The 22,356-nt window shown below is 36.1% G+C and overlaps 1 protein-coding gene across 2 annotated transcripts in view; it reads right to left on the reverse strand.

The window, feature by feature from the left end:
- The window catches only part of SLC25A12 (solute carrier family 25 member 12), a 95,341-nt gene that overhangs the window by 15,695 nt on the left and 57,290 nt on the right, over nucleotides 1-22,356 (reverse strand). For both annotated transcript variants that reach the window (XM_065931759.1, XM_065931760.1), the window contains 4 exons: nucleotides 11,420-11,501; nucleotides 9,948-10,106; nucleotides 6,906-6,958; nucleotides 6,429-6,509 (listed from right to left, as the gene is read on the reverse strand). In XM_065931759.1, the coding sequence (XP_065787831.1) occupies nucleotides 6,429-6,509; nucleotides 6,906-6,958; nucleotides 9,948-10,106; nucleotides 11,420-11,501 (375 nt within the window). The remainder of the gene's footprint in view (nucleotides 1-6,428; nucleotides 6,510-6,905; nucleotides 6,959-9,947; nucleotides 10,107-11,419; nucleotides 11,502-22,356) is intronic.

Raw genomic sequence — 22,356 nt, forward strand, 5'->3', positions numbered from 1 at the left:
AACCATTAAGATAATTAATAGGCAAGTCACAGATTGGGAAGAATATTCATAACACATATATCTGACAACAGACTGTATCCATGATGTATACAGAACTCCTACAAATCAACAGTAACAGTGAGTAACCTAATTAAACAGGTAGAAGACTAGAACAGATAATTCACCAAAAAAGATAAATAGCCAATAAACACATGAAAGGATGCTCAATATCTTTAGGCATCAGAGAAATGCAAATTAAAACCACAACAAGATATAATTTCAGACCAATCAGAATAACTAAAACAGACTAAAAATATCAAACATTTTGAGAATAGGGAGGAACTAGAATATTTGTACACTGCTGATGAGACTGTAAAATGATATGTCAAAAGAACCAACTGGCAATGTCTTTTATAATAAATAAAATATCCATCTACCTTAGACTACTCTTAGGTACTAAATAATGCTTATAACAACCTTATTTATAATAGATAAAAACTGAAAACAGCCCAAAATGTCCTTCAAGAGAAGAATGGGAAGCAAACTGTAGTTAATTCATACCATGGAATAATGCTCAGTAAAACTGAACAAAAAAACCAATACTGATACCCACACAAGGATGACTCTTGAAAACACTTTATTAAGCAAAAGAGGCCAACCATAAAAGAAAGCATTTTGTATGAGTCTGTTGATATGAAATCCAAGAAGAAACAAAACTGTCGACAGAAATCAGAACAGTGGCTGCTTGGGGGAGGGGAAGCATGACTGACTGGAAAGAGGCATGAATTAATTTCCTGGAGCGAAATGTTCCTCATCTCACTCTTGAGTGCTGATCTCATGGGTGTATACATTTGTTAAAACTCATTAAGCTGATAGCTAAGATTTTTTAATATATTTTATACCTAAATAGCATATATATTCAGATATATGCTAAATTATTATAATATACATCCATATAATATTTTTCAAAAAAGAAAAGCCACTACAAAGTTGAATGGACTCATCTAGATTTATTTTGATAAATGGACGAGGCCTTGATTTGATTTCCTAAGATAGTATTACAGAACAAAAGGAGTTGATCTTAAAATCAAAATACTTGAGAATACATGAAAACTGCAACATATATTAGCTGTGTGATCTGAGGTGAGAGGTAGACTCTGAGCTGCTGTTCTTCATCTACCCATTTTATAGGAGATGATAATAGTGCATGTGAAAGTACTTTGAAAAATTCTGAGTTGACATAGTATTATTTTGCACACAACAGATATCATAATTAAACAATTATATTTATGTCTGATATGGACATGTAATGTGTGTATATACAAATATGTATATACTTATACATATATAAAGAGAGACTTTCTTATAGAAAAATAAAAACATACAGCCTGATAAGGATGGCTTACCTATGAGAACAATGAGAAAAATTATTTGAAGACTATTGTTACATATACATTACTCATATGCACCCATAACAGATATTTACTGAGTAACTGTACCCACATGTACACACTCTTATCCCATCTCCACCTAAAAAAGGGTGGGGAAATTATTAAATCTAAAATTCAAGTTATAGAAATAACAACAACAAAAAATAAGCAATCACACCTAAATCATAAATTCTGAACTAGTGTTTCTTGAGAAGACTTTAATATAGATATAAAGTAAGTTTGATTAATGTTTATGATGAAAATTTAAAATATGAAAATGCACACTCTGTTTATAATTTTTTTCCCAAAGATCGTATCTATTTCCAAAGTGAGAAGCTCCACTGTGATTTTCTGCTGCCCTTAAAAGCAGTGAGAGCTGCTTGCATTTCCAAACAGGAAGTCAGAGTTAACAAAACTTGGACCTGGTTTAAAAAATATTGTGCAAGCATGTGTCCGTGTACATGCATATGATCATGTATATAAAAACATTAAGAGGAAATATAATAAGATGTTGACAATAAAAAATAAAACCTTCATTTGGTAATATCTCTGCTCAAAGCAAAATACTGTAAAATAAGGTTAAAAATTCATGTGAAAGATCAAAGAGCTAAATGTAAGATCTAAAACTATAAAACCCTTGGAGAAAATAGAGGTATAAATCTTTATGATCTTGGATTAGGCAATGACTTCTTAGGTATGACATGAAAAGCACAAACAACAACAAAAAATAAGGTAAGTTGGACTTCATCAAAATCAAAGTTCAATTCTGCAAAAGGACACAGTCAAGAAAGTGAAAAATATCTGGAAATTATATATCTGATAAGGTACACTAAATACATAAAGAACTCCTATAGTTCAATAATAAGACAAACAACCCAACTAAAAATGACCAAATATTCTGAATAGATTGCTCTCCAAAGATATATAAATGCCAGTACATTCATGAAAAAATGCTCAACAATGTCAGTCATTAGATCACAGTAAGATACCACTAAATACCAACTGGGATGGCTATAAAGGACAGGTAGTAAGTAAGAGTGTGGAAAAATAGGAACCCTCATACACTGCTGGGAGGACTGCAAAATGGTGCAGCTACTTTGGAAAATGGTCTCACAGGTCCTCAAAATACTAATTAGAGTTACCATATGACCTACCAATTCTACAACTAAGTATATATACAAGAGAAATGAAAACATATGTCCACAAAACTTTACATGAATGTTCATAGCAGCACTTAATCATAAAGCTAAAAGGCGGAAAAAACCCAAATGTTTAACAACTGATGAATGAATAAACAAAATATGGTATTATCTATATATTATTTATAGGTATTACCTATATATAATTATGCTGAAATATTATTCAGCAATAAAAACGCTTGAAATACTGATACATACCACAACATGCATGAACCTTGAAAACACTACTCTGAGTCCAAGGAGCCAGAAACAAAAGGCCACATGTTTGATTCCATTTATAAGAAATGTCCAGAAATGGTGAATCATTAGAGACAGGGTAGTAGGTTTCTTTGGGGGATAAGAATGTTCTAAAATTGACTATAGTGATAATTACACAGCTCTATGAATATACTAAAAGCTACTGAACTGTTTACTTCATATGTGGGGAATTACATGATATATGAATTCTATCTCAATAAAGCTGTTATTTCAAAACTTTTCCTTAAACATAGCAATCATTCAACAAATGAGAGAATGAATGAAAGACTGAATGAATAGAAACATATACCAAATATGAAAGAATACAGATTTAGAGACAGTAGTTTGCATCTCAATTTTTCCATTTATTAAGTGCTTGGTTTCACTGAGCTTTTAGTTTCTTCAACTCTATTAATAGCTGGGAATAACAACGAGATAATGCCTATAAAGTGTTCAGTCTAGTACAAGATGGTCAAGAAATGGTAGCTATTATGATGATAATAATAAGCATGTATTTTCTTTGGTGACATGTAGAAATGAAGCAAATCACGATAAGAAATTCTACTTTCAAATTACCAAAGTGGAATATGATTAGATTTAAGATTAAGTTTATCTGGTGAGAATGGTCAGAACTACCCTTTTTCTATGAGATATAAACATATCTTAAGTCTGGTTCCTTGCACAGGAGGAAACTCTAAATCATTCTCAGCCTTGACAGCTTGTTGAATGAGAATGAATAAATGAAAGAGAGAATGAAAACATACCAAATGTGTACTAACAGAGATTTAGAGACAAAAGTGGTTTGACTGTCAATTTTGTCATTCACTAAGTGCTATGTCTTTTCTCAGGTTTTATTTTTTTCAACTCCAACTGGAAAGAATAATGCCTATAAAATGTCCAACCCAATAAGAAAAGTCCCTACTGCTCATTAGCATTCAAGCAGATTAGCATCAATGATAATAGCAATATTTAGTTGGAGTGGTAGGTTTATGGATGCTCATTTTAGCTTTTAATCTACATATTCTCTTTTGCATGTATCTAATATCACATACTTTTTAAAACAGATCACAAAACAAAAAACAAGAAAATACATAATGCTTAAGGACCAGACAGTTTCATTTCTTGGTTACCATATGATCCAGTCAGTGCACATCATTTTGCCTAAAGGACAGCACAGTCATTTTCAGAGCAGTAAACTTTCACTTGCACATGTAGGGAACCTGAGGCCCTGGTCCTAGCTGACCCTTCTGCTAAGAAAAAACCTATAAAGTCAACACTATTTCTTCTGAATCAACTTGCATTAGGCTAACACATTAAGTACATCTTTAAAACTGAGTGACCACACTCCTGGTGCCTGGTGGCACTGACAGCATTTAGCCAAACACCCATGGGGCACTCCACATTCTATCACTGCCCGTACCCAGGATCCTAAGGTTTTTATGATCAGGCTTCGCTGGTGACTCAGACTAAAAAGAATCTGCCTGCAATGCAGGAGACCCAGGTTCATTCCTGCCTGCAATGCAGGAGACCCAGGTTCATTCCCTGGGTTGGGAAGATCCCCTGGAGAAGGGAATGGTTACCCACTTCAGTATTCTTACTTGGAGAATTTCATGGACAGAGGAGGTTGGTGGGCCACAGTCCACAAAGCTGCAGAGTTGGACATGACTAAGCATCACACACACAGGGACTGGGAGCTTGGCAGGCTACAGTCCATGGAGTTGCAAAGAATCAGACATGACTAAGCAACACACACACATACCCCCCTACCTATCTACCTCTTGGGTAGCCACTCTTTACCTGGTGACTGCTTACCAGATTTCATTCAGCAAAAAGACTATTCCTATATTCCACAATGCCTGATAGTCTATCAACAGAGACCTCTTCTTTGTTTAGGGCTTTACTCTCCATTGAAATAAGGAGACTTTTGGGAGAAGTAGCAGATTGTGCTTCACCAATCACTTACACAGTAGTGTGATTGAATTTATTAGTGGAAACTTGATAATTATACATTTCCTTTTATCCCTGAATGAAGAGATTCAGAGGGAAGAGGGAAGCATAAGTGTTTGTGGTGAAGAATTGCAGACAATGAAATCATTCTGCTTAGAGCCCAACCTACTTTTTTTCATGCTGTCAGTTTCTAGCTAGACAATCCATCAAAGCCTCCAGAAATGAGTCATGATTAAGGAAGAAATGTAGAGTGTCAGTACAACCCTCGAGGTACTCCAGATTTCAACAGAAATTCCCAAAGTTCAAACCTAGAAACAGGGTCTTTACCTAGAAAGAACAAAGGAACCAAATACCTGATCATAATGTAACTACTTAGGTCACAGGTCAGCCATGGGGGAACAAGTCAATTTCATGGGCAAAAACCTCTGGATGTTACAAATGGAAACAAATAATTATCTATATGGAACAAGAGAACACTACTTGAGAGATTTCTGACAAATGTATAACATGTGCTGTGGCAAAACTGAGTTAGGAAATTTCTTAACCAAATTAAAACTAAAACCACTGAGAAAAAGAATATGATTTGCGATGGGTCTTTAATTTGAAGAGAAAAATTGTAGCATCTAATTGGAGTAAAGACGAAGAGAAACTATAGTAAGAGCTAGCAAAGGTCTTATTCTATGTTTCTTATTTGTTGTTCATGAAAAAAAGAGATAGCCAAAGACATGAGTCTTCTTTCTAAGAATGCACGTGGGCATACGTGAAGGTGTAGAGGCAAACACATAATCACACAAGGGAGTGCACCCAGCTGCCTCTTCCATAAGAGCTTTGGCTGCAGAAAGGTAAGGACCTAGGTATGTGCAAGGCTGACAAACATCATGAAGGAGAATCCAGAGGGACCTCTCTCTCTCACCCTCAGGGCATCTTCTCGGAATTAAAAGCTGCAAAGGTCACTGACCTCATCACCTCAGTTCCACAAACAACTGAAGAGGATTGAGTCAAGACTGTCAGCCAAGTCAACTGGAAGTCATTAAGGGTTTCAAGGACAAAATGGATTAAACAAATTAGGTACTACTAAATGTGAAAGGAATACCACAAATTAGCTGAGCTGCAAACTTAGATTTGAGGATTGGACAAAATCCAATGTCATGCTCACACTTTAAAGATAAAGTCTCTGGGTTCAAAATTGTCAACAGCTTCAACATATTTATGGTTGCTTGCTCTGGTCCCTAAAAGAAGGGAAATTGTAATGATACTACAATGATTTACTCAATCCTACACCTAAAATAAAAGGGCCCAATTAATCAGTCACCTCACACTTATTCCAGTCAATAAAAATAAATGGTAACTCTACCCACTATTCTGTTTTCTGTGGTATTTAAAAACAAACAGAATTAGAACTTCAAAAAGTGTGAAAGGTGATGTTTCAGGAGCTTCTAACAGACTGAGCTGACAAAAATACTCTTTTCTGCCTCAAAACCAGTTAAGATTATGCAATAAAATATTTTTAAAAATCATACGATCTGAGAAAACTGCCTAGAATTCCTTGAGCTTGAGGGGATGTTACTCAGGTATTATATCTGCAAAAGGCTAAAGAAACATATTTGTCATGAGAAATCACAGTATTAATACTTACACAACCTCCAGCGAGGATTTCTGCTAAAAGTGGAATGGAGCCATCTCTCCTGGTAAATTTGTCCCGGACAAAATCATTAACCTAATTAGAAAGACAACATTAATTAACCAGAACTCCCAACCATTGCCTTTAGTGGTACATTATTAGTTTTCCAAGTCAGCAAAATATTTGTCTCATATAAAATTTAAAATTAGCAGATGTCTACATATAAATTCAAAATTTTACAAATGCCTCAACAGTGTGCTAGTCTTAGCAGTGTCAGTTTTGGTTTGTTTGTATTTTTTTTTTTAATTTTTTTGCCATGCCACACAACATGAGGAATCTTAGTTCCCCAACCAGGGACTGAACCTGTGGCCCCTGCAATGAAAGTGTGGGGTTCAACCACTGGACCAGCAGGGAAGTCCCAGAAGCAGTTTTAATTTTTGGCTTAGTGATAATCTAAACAAATGACATAAATTCAATGAGTTAGCAACTTACAGTCAGTTTAATGGCCTTCTCTGGAGCAACCCCTATAAGTTGCGGTATCAGACCTAGGTAAACAAAGAGAACTGTAAGCAACATAGATGTACTAGACATGAACACACAAGCCCAATGAGGCGTTTTCCCCCACATTATTTACCCATCAAACATCTTAGGATTTTCATGAAAGTGGGAAAAAATGGATTATCCTAAAAACTATGCATATGTATATAATAATTATTTATGTTAAATACAATGTTATACCGTCTGTTGCTATAAATCCTTTTCTTAGGCAGGTTTCCCTCAAAGTCTAGTTATCTAACACCTCTCAAAAACTATGAGGAAGAAAGGGAGCCCATGGATCTTCTCTACTCCCAGAACACTACCAATGACAACAGAACCACATTCCCTCTCTTTACCACCAACAACATACTAACTTACATAGACATTTTAGAGAAGCCAATGATGTATGCCTGGAAAAGCTCTTGAAAGCATCCTATTAAGTAGACCCAGGTTCTGCCACAAATGATGCTACCTGTGTAACAGCACACAGTGGCTTGGCTAGTACAGAAAATCAACTCCCATAATTTTCTCTTTAGAGAAACGCAGAATTTAGTGCTCATTTATTTAAAAGAAAGCCAAAACTACAAAGAAAAATGCAGCTTAAAGTACCAATTAATGGGTATGCTCTACAAGGAAAACACAGCCCACTGTTAGCCTATGTACTAATATATGTCAAACGTAAGTCATTTCAAAAGAATTCTCCTAAAATAAAGGAAACCATTATTCTTAGAAAGTTAAATTTTCCAGGCTGGCTGCAAAAGAAAAAATATATAAACAATTCAACATCTGTAGCTATTCACAGGACTCAACTTTCTAAAGCACACAGATTATCCAAATCGTTAAAACACATTTTTGCATACAGTTTTTAAAGATGCTAACAATAAACATATTATAGTCTTTAAATCACCCAGGCAAGGGGAAATTATGTGTGTGTTTGCATGCTCACTGTTGATCTTAAGCCTACTTTGAGGATATTGCTAAGTGATTTTCTACAAGTTGAGAGCCAGCAAGTAATCATACATATAGGCTACTGTCAGTCAAACTGAATTATCAATGACAAACACAAATCTGCACACACCTTTAATGGGTAGCAGCTGATTTAAAAGAATAAATCAGCAGATGGCAGTCTTAACTTTCTCTCATGATTATCAGGCCTTATTACTTTTAATCTGATTCCCATACAACCATGTCAGCATGAGTATTTGTTTTACAACCTTGTCTCAGTAAGGCTCATAGAATTTTAATATAGTACTGATGGTTTATGTCATTTTACCATTGCTGCCTACAAAGAAATTTAGGCTACTCTGTCAACAGTTTTGTCAATCATCTGACAAAATAATGGACCAGCTCTAAACAATATATGACAATCTCAACACAGTGTTCACATACAGGACTCCTACAATCTTCCCCCCAATATAAGAGTTTCTCATTTAAAGGACTGATTTTATCAGCTCACATCTTAAATCAAGCTAATAATTTCTTTACCCCCTAGCTCCAACTTGCTATATTGAATCCAAATAATGACATCTCTCTCAAATAAAATCTTCTGTAAGCATCCATCTATTGAGAAGGTAAACTGCAGTATGTATATCCAGGTTCCTTCTCTTTTAAAGTATGCCAAACAGGGAGAAAGAGTCATATTCAACAAAGAAAGATTGGAGATGTCAAAGAAAAAGCCACTTAGCACCACTTAACCATCAGGTTTCATATAAACAGAATTCAGATATGCAGTGATTAATAAAGTCTCAAACAAGACTGACATGCACAGACCTGCATTCTAGACAATGTACACCTCTGCGCATGTTGTGCGACTAGAATTTAAGACAGGCTAGAGTTCTGAATATCTTAAGAAAATTCATCACATTCCCTCTCAAGGGCAGGGTGTTTGAGCCTAATCTGATTCCAGAACCACTCTCTTGTTCTAAATAAAATGCCAAAAATGAACATCCTTGTGACCCTCTCCTTCAAGTATATCAGAACTACCTTTTCACTTGAGTATCTGCACATATTACCAATCAGAGGCGTTTCTCCTCCTGTCCACGAGCATAAAGCTTTGTTCAGGCCCAGTCTTTGTTCAGGCTCAGAATGAGCTCAGGATTAATGAGACTGTGTGTGCAAACAAACAAGTACAGTAAATTACATAAATGCCCTGGACCTGAGCATGTAGAGAGTTTTTCAAAGAATTCCAAGTGGCGCCCAAAGGGATTAAAAAATTAATCTCCCTCCCAAAGGAAACTCTAAATTCTAATGTGAAAACACGTACATGAAAGTCTCCCTCTCCCAAGAGAACAAGTTCCTACAAAGCCGACGGTGCTGGGGAGAATCCTGCATGGCGGCTGCCTCTGACGCCGACAGCACTGTGCTCAGCTTACAGCTGGTGATCACATTCCCTGCAAAAGACAGCCTGCTTCCACCCAGTGCCTCCAAGCGAAGAGGAGGAGTGGAGCAAGAACGGGACTGGGAGCAAAAAGCTTTCCTTTTCTGTTGTCTTTTAGACTTCAGATGACTCACTGGCAAATACTTATGAATGGTCCCCTTGGAAGAGACAAAAACATTTGCTATTTCTTTCAGCTGAAACAAGTGAATAGCGAGTAAACTCACCTCCAAAGGGCAGGTTGGCTTCTCTTTCAAAGAGAAGAGGTGTTATTTCTCCTTTAAAATTCACTGAGAAAAGGAGCTCTCTATTTCTTACCTGTCATCCTTGTATTTCACCTGCAGACCTGTGCTTCAGTTTGTAAGAGCACAGTGACTACAAACCCATATTGGGACAAGTGTAGACTTTGGAGGGCAGAAATAAGAAATAAAGACCTTGTTTGCAGACTAATATAGCTAGTTACCAGCAAGAATGTAAAAAGGGAAAATGAACAAGAAGACAATAAGAAGAAAAACAATCCTGGTCTGACTGAACAGGCTACGCACCGATTTTCATGAGTGAGGCCACGTCTGCTGCGGTGAGATAAACTCACTTACTTCAGCAGCTGAGATTCACTTACTCACCCCGGTAGAGTCCAAAGAAGCCCTCATAACGCAAGACTTTCTTAAAACAGTCAAAGCTGTTTTTGTACATCAGCTCTCCCACAACAGAGCCGGTGCCACGCTGGTTTTGCATGCGAGTCTTCACCAGATCTATAGGATATACTGCGGTGGCTCCCACAGCTACAAACAAAACAATTTTTAGGCTTAAAAGAAAGCACAATTAAATGGAGAATCTGTAAGGACAACAAATCTCATCTCAGAGAACTAGGAAATAGAACACAGTATCTATTCTCACATAAGAGACTTTAGGTAGTTTTTCTTTCTTTCACACACAGATGAAGGATCAGAGGCTAGCAACCACTGGGATCCATAAATACAGCTGCTACAGAGAACAACTGTAGCAAATTTTCACGTTGTCACCAACATTAGATAGTCAACACTCAATTTTCTTTAACATTCAACTATTATATATAACATAGTTCTTTATATGTTCCAGTAAGTGTCCATATATTATACCAGTTACCCCTTAAAATAACTACATATGTACACAGAAGTGGCTATAAATTTACAATTTAGTTTACTACAGCACTTTGGTAAATTGACCTTAGTTACAGCTATAATATTGGAACCAAATCTCAACATGACCCTCCCCCTACTTACAGAACCCAGTTTTGTTTTGTTTTGTTTAAAAAAGGCCAGGCTTCAGAATATCTCAGGCACTAAAAAATTTATAACATGAATTAGTGTATTAACTTTTTCAACTGTTGAAAACGAAAACATGCTTTGCAACTTCTAAAACTGAGACTGAAAAGAAAAAAATAATAGCTTCATCAGTTCAGGCTTGTTTTGAAAAACGTAAGTATTTTAATCACATCTACTAGGTTCTTCTCAACAAAGCAACTTCAGGTTTTACACATATTCTATGGAGCGATTTAAGCCAGAAAGAAAAAAAAAAGCCTCTTAAATTCTGCCCAAGAGCAGAGAAGGGAGGTTCATTTTAGCAAATCACTAACAAGTCTAGATATTCTTCAACCAACAAAAGATGAAAGGTGGGGGGGGGAAGGCAAGACACCAAACACAAGGAGAAAAGCAAAAGTGAATCACTTTAAGACGTTCTTTTATTTCTTAAGCGTCTGGGATTTGTACCCCAAATCTTGATTTCCCACCTTCCCTCACTCCTAACACCAAAAAACAGTCTTAGTCTCCATTTCTTCATACTGGCTTTACCATAATAACTAGTGGAATGCAGCACACATCCAAGACGTTCACATGATTCCAGAGGTTTTTGTCCCGAAGACAGACTGGAGCCAAAGGGGCCATGGCTGTGCTATGACAAGTCCTCTGATCATAGGTAAAAATAAAGAACACTTCAGAAAGCCCTGAACTCGTGACCCTTGCGAACAATGAACTGCACCTTTGCTGATCTCTCCTAGTCTAGTGAGATAATATTACATGAATACAAGCTTGAAACAGCACACAGACATGTCACTCACCTCCAGCAACTGAGCCCAGAGTGAATCTGTAAGCAGACTCGGCAATCTGGAGCCAGATAGGCCTGCCTAAACCATGAGATTGCTGTGGGGGAGAAGAAAATATTAAAAAAAAAAAAAATTGGAAAAGCATACAGCAAATGAAAAAAGCTATAATTTGGCTACGTTAATTTAAGATTCTGAAACAGACACTTCTACTATCGACATTTAAAAACCATATCTGGTCAAACAGATACAGTAGCTTTCCCCCCTCATTTTCACAAGCCTGTTAATGCCTCATTTATCTGCTACTATTGGGGAATAATACACTGTCATTCTACAGAAGTGAATCTTTCAGGTAAATATTTTAGGTATAAAATCTTTATACCTTCTTTGCTTTAATCAACTTAAAATTGAAAAATCTTTCTAAAATGTACAAAAACTATCTTGTTTCCTCAGAGAATACTGATCATAATTTACCATCTCTGGTAGATTAGATGAAGATCCACATTAGACAGAAGGTCAACATATTCATGCGACTATCATACGACCATTCATACGACCAGGATCTAAGGCAGCTGTTTGTGCTATCTTCCCATGCTTGACAGCTATAACTTCTTTTACCAACAGCCTCCTAGTTTGATTTTGATGCTTCCCTCCCATCTATCAAGGCTGAAGAAATCACTTAACTAGAACTATCAGGATTAGACATAAGCAGGGTCAAAGACGTCTTTCTGGGCTAACGTGAAAAACTTTAATAGCTGCTATATTTCGAGAGTTCAGAGCATTTGCCCCCTTACTTCTGGCTCTGAAGCTTAACCACTGAGGTTACCACTAGATAATTATAATACTTCTCACCTATGCTACTGAGCATCTGCTCTCCTATACCTATGTATTCCTCAATTCTGCCTATGCAAAGAGAACATCTGAAACACTTAAAGATATCCTTGAGGTCTGGGGCTTGTAAATTTTTAAAAGGCTTCAAATCATCCTGCTGTATAGTTAGGTTGAGAGCCACTGTCCTCATCATATTTGTAGTTCTAATACAAAATTTGTGTTGCAAATGAAGCAAATTGGAAAATCCTATTATGATTCAGAATGATATTTCATTGGTATCCGCAGCATTAATGACCTGAAATAATTTTTCTGTATTAATGTTTCAGTCTTCTTTAATATTTTGATTATGAAAAATAGCAGCTACAAATGATAACAGTCTGAATGAAATACTATTTTATCATAAGAAAACTTGAAAAATATCAACTTGAATGAGCTTTTAAAACACTAGCATAATAAAAAAGTTTAGTTACTCTCACTAGAATAATTTAATGGAAAGGGACTCCATGCCTAAAATCTAAAGGAAAGAAAAAAGTAAGCCAATCTGCTTTCATTTGTACAATCTCCTCAAAGTTCAATGAAGCAAGCTAAAAATGACAAAACCAGATATTTATTAACAATTTGGGGAGCAGCCTATAGAAAGGCTTGTGTTCTTGTTTTGCACCACAGCATTTCTTTTAACAAAAGCATCTGATATCTAAATACTAATATTTACTACCTGAATGTGATCTCTGTAGGCAGAGATCTTTAAAACCTCATTATACTTGCCACAGTGTTGTGGTTCAATAAATTCTATAGTAAGAAGGAAAATCAGTAATGTTTGATGAAAAGTCAATATGAAACCCTTGGAAGATCTGGCAATTAGTCAAATATCTTTACTTCAAATAAAATCACTATTGTATAAATGTCAACTGTCCCAACATACCAAATTTGTGTGCTAAGTCGCTCAGTTGTGTCTGACTCTTTGTGACCCCATGGACTGTAGCTCACCAGGCTCCTCTGTCCAGGGGGTTCCTCCAGGCAAGAATACTGGAGTGGGTTGCCATGCCCTCGTCCAGGGCTCTTCCCAACCCAGGAATCAAACCCAGTCTCCCGCATGCATTGCAGGTTAATTCTTTACCATCTAAGCCACCAGGGAAGCACATACAATTAGCTGAGAGTATACATCCATTACATCTAAAACAGAATTTAATGTGTAGAAGAAACCATTATTTAAAAGGTGAGGGCTTCTCTGGTGCTCTGGGGGTTAAGAATCTGCCTGCTAATGCAGGGGACACGGTTCGATACCTGATGGGGAGGATCCCACGTGCCACAGGGCAGCTAAGTTCTTGAGCCACAACTACTGAGCCCTCACACATGCCTAGATTCTGTGCTCTGGAACTAGAGAAAGCCCAACAAAGAGTAGTTCCCTGCTCTTCACAACTTGAGAAAGCCCTAGCACAGCCAAAAATAAATCAATAAATAAATCTTAAATAAAATAAAAAGGTGAAAAATTGCACATAGGACATAATTATGATTTTGTAGGGGGTACATTTATTTCCTAGTAAGTTAGCCCAAGCAACTACATAGCCATCCATTATGTTTGATTTATATGCTGCAATAAAAGTGAGCAATTAATCATTTAATACTGATATTTTATTTGAACTTTAAAAAGGGAAAGAGAATATTTTATTTTATTTTGGGAAAGAGAATATTTTAACAAAACCTTGTGTATAGTCTAATTTTGATTCATTCAGAGAACAGTAAAAAAAAAAATATGCCATCTAAAAGATAATTACTTCTTGTTCCATTTATTACTATAATAATACTATTAATTTTATTTAGAGATGTGCTGTCCCCCAAAAGATGAAAGCACTTTACCAAGGACTCAGGATTGGCGACCAAATGTAGCCCTCAAGGGGCCCAATGTTTTTCTTTCTTTCTTGTTTTTTATGGGAATAAAATTGCTTTACAATGTTGTGGTAGTTTCTGGGGATCCATGTTTTACAATCTTCTAGAAATAAATTCCCCTGTGAGACCATCAGAAGGGTGCTTGCTCTCAGCAACTTCTACCCACAGTTGAGATCACACTGTACTAATTTGTCAGTCAGTCCACTATACATACACAGGTAAGATGGCCACACTTCGGACAGGACAGGTGACTTGCCGAAGGTCTTACTGTGAAATAGGGAGTAAGCAGAGCAATGGCCTGTGTCACCCACTGTCTTTGCCACCATTTCCAACAACTGTTTCTGACTGAACACTCCTGCCAGATACTATATGATTTCATTTATAAGTTATATGTATGTTGCACTATATTGACTATATGCATAAAAACCTAAATAACATTATTAAATTACATACAATATATATTCTAAACATACAAAAATAGAAAATATACAAGAATGAGATGAAATTATACAAAAATGAGAGTGAAAAAGTTGGCTTAAAGTTCAACATTCAGAAAACTAAGATCATGGCATCCGGTCCCATTACTTCATGGCAAATAGATGGGGAAACAGTGGCTGACTTTATTTTTTTGGGCTCCAAAATCACTGCAGATGGAGACTGCAGCCATGAAATTAAAAGACACTTACTCCTTGGAAGGAAAGTTATGACCAACCTAGATAGCATATTAAAAAGCAGAGACATTACTTTGCCAACAAAGGTCCATCTAGTCAAGGCTATGGTTTTTCCAGTGGTCATGTATGGATGTGAGAGTTGGACTATAAAGAAAGCTGAGCGCCAAAGAATTGATGCTTTTGAACTGTGGTGTTGGAGACGACTCTGGAGAGGCCCCTGGACTGCAAGGAGATCCAACCAGTCCATCCTAAAGGAGATCAGTCCTGGGTGTTCATTGGAAGGACTGATGTTGAAGCTGAAACTCCAATACTTTGGCCACCTGATGTGAAGAGCTGACTCACTGGAAAAGACCCTGATGCTGGGAAAGATTGAGGGCAGGAGGAGAAGGGGACGACAGAGGATGAGATGGTTGGATGGCATCACGACTCAATGGACATGAGTTTGGGTAGGCTTCAGGAGCTGGTAATAGACAAGGAGGCCTGGCATGCTGCGGTTCATGGGGTTGCAAAGAGTCAGACACGACTGAGCGATTGAACTGAACTGAAATGAAACAAAATAATTTAAATTTTATTTTGCATTTATTAATGCAAAACCCTTTTTGGTGTCACTTTAAAGTATTATATTAACTGAAAATGCTTCAGTCAGTTTTTCAAATATTGATCAAATATGATGAGGCTAACCAGTTAATTCAGATATGCTGTTTCAAGGACAATTCATTTGAAAACAAACATAATCTGTATCTGAGGCAAAGATGATGTTCAACATCAAATATTTTAAAGAAATTCAAGTTATGGCATTTTGGCTTAGATTTTAAAATCTTTCATAACCACTATAGCTGTTATACTACCTCTATAGCACATATGCTTTTAATTTCTAATCATGCACACATGAAACTTCTCTGAAATTGGAGTTTCTCAATCACAAAACTGGGTGAAAATAAATCTCATTCTCATAGAATATGAATTATTTCCAATCATGACTCCTTTCAAAAGAATGTTAAATTTAAAAGTCACTGACTAAAACAGCTATGATCCCAAATAAGAATTAAGAATGGGGAGGGGCAAGATAGGGGTGTAGGCCAAATGGTATCCTGATAAGTGGAACCTAAAATATGACAAAAAGGAACTATCTATGAAACAGACACACAGATATAGAGAACAGAACTGTGGTTGCCAAGTGGGCAGGGGAGGGAAGAATTGGGAGTTTGGGATTAGCAGATGCAAACTATTACATATAGGATGGATAAACAAAAAGGTCCTACTGTATAGCAGAAGGAATTATATTCATATCTTGAACCGTAACAGAAAAGACTATGAAAAACAGTGAATGTATATGTGTATAATTGAGTCACTTTGCTATACAGTAGAAATTAAACACATTATAAATCAACTATACAATAGAATTTTTTTAAAAACTAAAACTAAAGGGGGAGTATGTGATTAAGAGACAAACTACTAAGTATAAAATAAAGAAGCAAAGAGGATATATCATACAGGGAAATATAGTCATCATTTTGTAATAACTTTAAATGGAGTATAATCTATAAAAATACTGAACCACTGTTATATACCTGAAGTTAATGTAATGTTGTAAGTCAACTATACCTTAATTAAAGAAGGAATCAAGTAACCACTAATTCCCTCATTCATATAAAAGGTTTCTCCTGTGTTCAAATCATATATTTTCTTTACATGCTCGTCCTTTAAAGAACATTTTTAAGCCCTACAAAATCCTATGAACACTGTAGGATTATACTGTGATTTAATCCTTAACTAAAAACATCTTTAACTCTAAATACCCAAATGCCTTTTGAAAGAAATGTCACCTCCACCCTTATTAAATAGCATTTATTTTTTTTAAAAGCATACAATATACGGCTACTGAGGATTTTTTTTTTTAGGCTTAGCCATCACTTATGGTTCACTTATATTCAGGTATGTAAATTAATGTAATTAATGCTATGGATTTCACTTCATGAATATTCATAAGTACAATGCTACTGTAGCTGTCATCTCTATTAATGATTGTATACTGAATTTTTTAGCATTTAGGCTGAAAGAAAATCTCAGCACTAAGAAGATCACCCACCGTGAACAAATGGGCCAAAGGAAAGAGGCACTCTTTTCCTTAAGGTTATGATTATGATCATGAAGGTGATATTTAACAAGATTAATTAAGTGTTTTTCAAAGCACAATAAGAGCTGAGAACCTTAAACGATTTTTAACCTGCTCTCTAAAAGCTATGTGGATGATAGGAAATGAGGAAATGGTTCAAGATCTCATTTGCAGAAGAGAAAGTTCTTTTACTTTGTTGTTAACCATAACTCATCCTATGAGAATTAGATAAGGCAAGACCATGTCAGTTAACAAGTCAAGCACCCTGCCCAAACCAAGCTACTTCACATAGTATGCCAACCCAATAAACAGAAGTGCCTCTTCCAAATAGTACACTACTGATGAACAGAAAAAAAAAGAAGGAAAGGCTAAAGTTTTTTATACTGAGCATGCGTTGGGGCGGGAGGGGAAGACTAGACTTTATGCCAACTAAAATGCATGACTGTAATGGCAAAATGTGCTGTGCTAAATCACTTCAGTCCTTCTCTTTGCGACCCTATGGACTATATGATGCCCGTCAGGCTCCTTTGTCCATGGGCTTCTCCAGGCAAGAACACTGGCATGGGTTGCCATGCCCTCCTCCAGGGGATCTTTCCAACCCAGGGATCAAACCCACATTTCTTATGTCTCTTGCATTGGCAGGAGGGTTCTTTACCACTAGGGCAACCTGGGAAGCCCCCTAAAAGGTTAGGGAAAATAAAACAAAGTTCTTTTGTCTGCAAATCACATCTACAAATTTAACACACCTGAATTTGAGCTCACAAAACAAGATTATAATCCAAAGCTGTGATAGTCTATGAGATGGAAGAAAAAAAAATTATATATATACATACATATACACACACACATATATATGTGTGGTGGTATAATCACTAAGTCGTGTCTGACTCTTGCAATTCCATGGACTGTAACCTGCCAGACTCCTCTGTCCATGGAATTCCCAGGCAAGAATACTAGAATGGGTTGGCAATTCCTTCTCTCGGGGATCTGTCCCACTCAGGGACTGAACCGCTGTCTCCAACCCACGTCTCTTACACTGTAGGCAGATTTTTCACCACTGAGCCAGCAGGGAAGCCCATATTTGCATATATATTTCTCCCTAATGCTAAACAATATATACTTCTTTCTGACTAAGAAGTGAGGTTAAATTGTGTTAAAAACTGTAATAAGTCTTTAATTATAACACTTTAAATGAGGTAAATGGTTAATAAATAGACAAATCTAGTATAGAAAGTCAATCTCTTCTTTTCTGAGAACAGACTTCAATTTATGGTAATATTATCACAGATGACAGGTGTTAAAAGTTCAAAAAAAAAGAGGAATCAGTAACTGAATTATAATGTTTCTATTTACTCCGCAGCTATTCAAAGTTTTAAAGAAGGTCTATTAGAATGAAAAATACACAAACTCTTATGTCTAAGAAGCGATATACATGAAATAGAGGGAAAAATCATTCTAATAATGTTCTGACAGAACCCAAGCCATCTTACATTCCAAAAGTTTCTTGTGCGAGTGGACTGCAGCTTAAATATAATTTCCCATAGGAACAATACTTTTAAAAAGTATGTATATTCCCAAGCAGGTCCATCGTAGATAAAATTTACCCCATATAGTTGAAAAAGTAATTATGTGATATACAGTAAAGAAAAAATAAAGAAGTTGTCTACCTATTCTCATATTGGACTAGAATCGGTCTTTAATCTCCAAAGCGCTTCATGGTCCAAAAATGTCACATTCTCTTCTCTCTGCAACCCACCTTTTTCTTTTTAACTCATTTTAATCAAACGAAAATTTCCATTTTTCTCATTGGTCATCTCTATACCACAACATATCTACCCATTCTACTACTGATAACACATTGCAAATAATGTTGCTACATACATTGTTTCATGTTCCTTTTAATCAACATACTTATTCCTGTCACGGACTACACCCAGGAGAGGAACTGTCAGGTCACAGGTCTCTTCAACTGTAGTTGATACACCCAAATAATTTTCAAAGTTGAGATGCCAGCAGTATATGACAGTTCTCATTCCTCCTCCTCCTAAACAACACTTGCCATTGTCAGATGTAATTCTGGCCAATCTGGATAGTATAAAATGGCATCTAATTGTAGTTTTAATATGTATTTTTTTCTGTTTACTAATGATTCGGAATTTTCTTTCCCCTCTTTCTTTCTTCACTCCCTGCTTCCTTCCCCCATTTGGATATCCTCTTTCTCTTCTGTGTAGCCTGTCTTCTCAGCCTTTCAGTGATATGTTTTAATGAACAAAGATTCTTAAATTTAATGAAGTTTGACTTTTTTTTTTATGACAAGTATTTTATGCCCTGTTTGTAAAAATCTCTATATTTATCTTTTGATTATGAATATAATCTCCTATGTTATCTTCTCTAAGCTTTTATCTTTCAAGTTTAGAACACCCCAGGAGGAATAGATTTTGGGGTATGCTGTGGGGCGGGAATTTTTTTGTATATGATATCCATCAATCAAAATTTTTTAAAAAATATAGAATTTCAGCCAGCCCCAAAATTTAAAAAGTGAAACATTTCAGGCCATAAAGGAGAAGACACAAGATATAATTCTTCCTCACTTGCCATTCTTCTAAGGAAAGTAGATGAGGGTGAATGAAGCAGTTGTGTCATATCTGTATGTGAGTTTGACTTGGAGTTTGCTCAGATAGCCTTCTCATATTTAACCACCACCACCACAATAATAGCAGTTAACATGTATTGCATACTTAGTAGGTATAAGTGCATGATCTCATGTAATTCTCACAACAATTCTGTGAGATGGATACTACGCTCTCTACTTAATAAATGATGAGACTGACACAGGAAAGATGTTACCTAATCGGTGCCCAAGTTCTTAAACTCTGCCTTTCTCATAACTTTTATTTCTAAGCTTGGAGACCCTCCATCATACACAAGTGTTTTCTTAACTTTCACAGGTTGAGATAACACAATATGCCATTCTCCCTATTTTTTGTCTAGTTTCAAGGAAATTCCTATAGGGGAATACTCTACATACGAAATGTAAACAATTATGTACTCCTAGTTTGATAACAAAGGAAAAATTACAAGAGAATCAAAAGTGTCTTCTGGAAGTAACATGGACATAATTATGGTTAGCACTACTGTGATTTTGTGGTCTAGAGAAGTTTTAAAAACAAGTCACTAAAATTGCAGTCTATATGGCTACCTTAGAATGCTTCATATTAATAAGTTTAAAATAATTTAACTAAGAAAACTTTTTCTAGACTGAAAACTGCAGAAAATGTATTACTTTGTTTGCTGTAAGAACTTCGGCATATTTTTATATTATTCTACTTAGGTCCTAGCCTATATTCCTTATAAAGCCTTTAATGTTACAAGGAAAAAGGGAGATACATTAAAATTTTTGAAAAAGAAAAAAATCCATTGCTTCACATAATTTTTACAGGATGCAGGAACTTGAAGGATTCTTAGAAAGATCTGCAGGTACTCATTTTACTAAATGAGAAACCGAGGTCCATAGAAACTTATACCAGATCCCAAAGACAGTAAGGATCAGATTTTACAATGGCTGTAACTAGGGATATTAATTTGAATCCCTCTTAAGTAATATTCATATATGTTTCCATGAAATTGTAAAAATTATTTATGACTTGAGTTTTATTTTTTCCACATGTTGTTTTTACAATTATTTACAGGAAAAAAAAAAGATTTTAAATCTTCATTTTTGTTTCTTTATTCCAAACTCTCAGCAATGTGTGTGTGTTCAATTGTTCAGTCATGTCCAACTCTGTGCAAGCCCACGGACTGTAGCCTTCTAGTTCCTTTGTCCATGGAATTTTCCAGGCAATAATACTGGAGTGGGGTACCATTTCCTCCTCCAGGGGATTTTTCTGACCCAAGGACCAAACCCACATCTCTTACATCTCCTGCACTGGCAAGTGGATTCTTCATCTGTGCCACCTGGGAAGCCCAACCCCTCAGTAATAAGATTACCCAATCTAACTGATATGTGAAAGGAAAAATAAACAATACAGGCTCTGAGCTTCCTCCTTTGGGACCAATATAAGTATATCCAGGATGTCTACCTGTTCTCTGGAGACTGCAGGTCCCCATGCCATTCTACCAGTTAGGGAAAAGGAAGAGAAGGCACTCTACCACCACCCTGGATGGCAGTCAGAAACACAGTGAGAGATAATGGTGGTCTCTATCACTGCCCATTTTCTAAGTAACTGACAAGAGCTTTGGGCATCAGTGCTGCCACTGAAGGCAGGCAAATCATCTTCTAATCTGTCTTCAAGAAAATTTCCAACAGTAGCAGAATTACAACACCTTCCTAAGGAATCAGAACTATGAGCAATGCAAACTTAGGGCACCAAAGATTACAAAAGCAACCTTCACTGATGGCCTCCAGCAAAATAGCTAGGGGCGAGAAAAACAGTAAAATAAGAAGAGCGCCAGAAAGGCTGAAAAAGGAGGAAATGAGTTGGGTTTTTCAATTCATTACACTGTTTTTAATAAGCTAAATGAGATATTCCCCAGTTAAGAATTATTAAGGACACCCCCAAGGAAAGCTTTATTCATAGACATGTAACACTAAAAAAAAAAAAAAACCTCCTTTTGAAATGAAATTTTTCAAACTTCAAGAAAAAAATGCTTGTTTATAAAATGTGTACTATAAAAGATAAAACTATATTCAGTAAGAGCTCTTTAAATATTTTAACACATCTCCAAATTTTAAATAATTTTATTAAATTTTACTATAAATCAATGAATCGGAATAAATCCACCTATTTTTTTTAAAGGATCTGAGAACTTATAACAAAAATAAACTTTGAAGGCAGCAAATAAGAGTTTTTTACTACTAGAGAGGCTAAATCTCAGTGGGTTACTGATATATTTTAATTTACAGGAAGCTTTACTACACCCCAAGCAAAGTATTAACATAAAATGTAGATATAAAAGCAATTAGTTTCCATTTTCAATTTACTTACCTGACTATAGCACTATTATAAAAACTTTTAACTAAAATCCTATTTTGTAAATTTCTTAGCAACCTTTAAATAAGATCTTATAATACCTATGAAGTTCCTGATTATTACACAGAGTAAAACTGAAAATTCTAATTTGTTTCAGAGGCAGAATCATCATTCCATGGAGCTCAAACAGAAGAAAGTTTTGCTACTAAAACTTCCCACAGTGAACCACACTCAGATACCTTGATCTTTTGCTAGCACATCTGGCTACTCACCAACGTGGTAGCAGCAAGACAGACATGGGCCTTTTCCATGGTATGCCAATGTAGCTTTTCTCTCTCTCTCTCTTCTCCCTCGACTCCTGTCTTCTTCCCCCCATCTCCCCTCACCCTCCCCACGTCTCCTAGCCTCACAGTGTATCAATCTTCTAAAGAACCATGAGGGACACAGGTCTCATGTCTGTTAGACAAGGACTAGCCCTCC

The sequence above is a fragment of the Muntiacus reevesi genome, chromosome 3 (assembly GCF_963930625.1).
Source record: "Muntiacus reevesi chromosome 3, mMunRee1.1, whole genome shotgun sequence".
NCBI lineage: Eukaryota > Metazoa > Chordata > Mammalia > Artiodactyla > Cervidae > Muntiacus > Muntiacus reevesi.